Here is a 1,609-nt window from a genome sequence, read left to right as displayed (position 1 = left end):
AACCTGGAATAAAATAACTTACCAAATGCATAGCATTTTTTCTTCGACATCAACTGCACATGTGGTGCAATAAAAACGTAATCAACAAAGTGTATGTACATTGTAAAACAGCTTTTTTACTCAAAATGTGGTGGTAGTGTAAAAAAGCTCCTGTAAAACACATCTTGATGTTTTTTTCTTGTAAAAAATGATTCAGTCAGATTGTACAAAGTCAAAAAAAAGTAATTTTCAGCCACAAAAACATTAAAGGTTTCTCCACATAGTGGATATTTGATATGGAAGTATTGGAAAAATTAGATATGTATTCATGTTTACTTTTTAAGATCCAGTTGAAGTTTCCATGCTGCGATGCAGACTTGTGCTTTTTCAGTATGAACTCCAGTTTCACATCCAATTCTCAGCATAATTACTCATCGCTGTCTGAGCAAATGAGGGCTACTTTCTGAGAAAGGCTTGCAGCTTTCCAGTAAAAATAAATCTAATGCAAGAAAAAAATAATAATAATTTGGGGTTCATACTGGAACCTAGCTATTGCTTTTGGAATTGATCTCAGTCCTGACATTAAACAGCCTCTTTTTCTTTGTTCACTTTACCAGTAGCCTCTCCTGCATCATTTCTTGGACTGGTAATGTCTCTTCTCGCAAGGCGCTCTGGGTAATGCAGTTCCTTTGTGATCTCAGGCTGCTCTGAAAAAACGGAGCCGTCTCGCTGGCCTCCTCCTGGACGGGACTTCCGAAGTCACTGTCCTGCGCGCCCTCGTCACTGCTGCCGGACACCTGGCTGATGTAGACAACGACGACGTCGCCTGTAACGTTCATCACTTGACCGCTGGAGATGTACGTGGTGTTGTGGTGCCCAGAAACCAGACCTAAAGAACACAAAGGTTTTGAGATGAGAAATTAATTTAGTCAGAGGTAGAAAAGTTAAAAAAAAAAAAAAAAAAAAGTGAAATATTTGTGATATTTTTTTTTAAATTCTCTGATTTCTGAGTTTCTCAAGGATCAGGTCTTTGTTAGTGGTTTTGTTTTGTATTACACTCTGTTTGTGGTTCATTAATTTGAGTTTATGTGCTGGTCGTAAACTTTTGATTGTCCTCAACAGTTCCTGGTTCCAGCTCCTGGTTTTCATTAGTAATGAGCACACCTGTTTTCAATTACCCTTCCCAATTTATGTCCAGGAACAACTTCCTGTTAATTCCTTTTCATTCAGTTAATCGATGATGGGAATTATCATAGACATGAATAGGTAGACGCTTCGTTGAGCAGGCCCACTGCAGCGGTACATCAGAGCGTCCGCCATATTGGATGTGGCAGATCTGCCGGTCAACTAATTAAGGAAATGGACTGTTTGAGTGTTTACAACTACTAATGTGTGTAACACTGTTACTGTACTGATAATATAGAAATATTCATATTTAACATTTAATCTGTGTCTATAATAACCAGATCCTGAAATGAAGATGTCATGTGTGGATTTTCTGAATCTAACGTCCACATTTAACTGATTTTGATTGATCGTTTTTATATTCACATCGATGAACATATATATACACCACAGAGGGTATTAATTAACTTACATACATTATACACATGCACAGTGTGTGCGTATA

At 37.5% G+C, this 1,609-nt stretch overlaps 1 protein-coding gene across 1 annotated transcript in view; it reads right to left on the bottom strand.

The window, feature by feature from the left end:
• Window positions 1-334: 334 nt before the first annotated feature.
• The window catches only part of tnfrsf11a (tumor necrosis factor receptor superfamily, member 11a, NFKB activator), a 15,467-nt gene continuing 14,192 nt past the window's right edge, over window positions 335-1,609 (bottom strand). Inside the window, exon 10 of the mRNA XM_037694486.1 lies at window positions 335-868. Coding sequence (XP_037550414.1) covers window positions 585-868 — 284 coding nt within the window. The 3' untranslated portion in view covers window positions 335-584. The remainder of the gene's footprint in view (window positions 869-1,609) is intronic.

This window comes from Nematolebias whitei, chromosome 20, assembly GCF_014905685.2.
Source record: "Nematolebias whitei isolate Nwh7 chromosome 20, NemWhi1, whole genome shotgun sequence".
Classification (NCBI taxonomy): Eukaryota; Metazoa; Chordata; class Actinopteri; order Cyprinodontiformes; family Rivulidae; genus Nematolebias; species Nematolebias whitei.
This window is presented reverse-complemented; position numbering and strand designations above follow the sequence as displayed.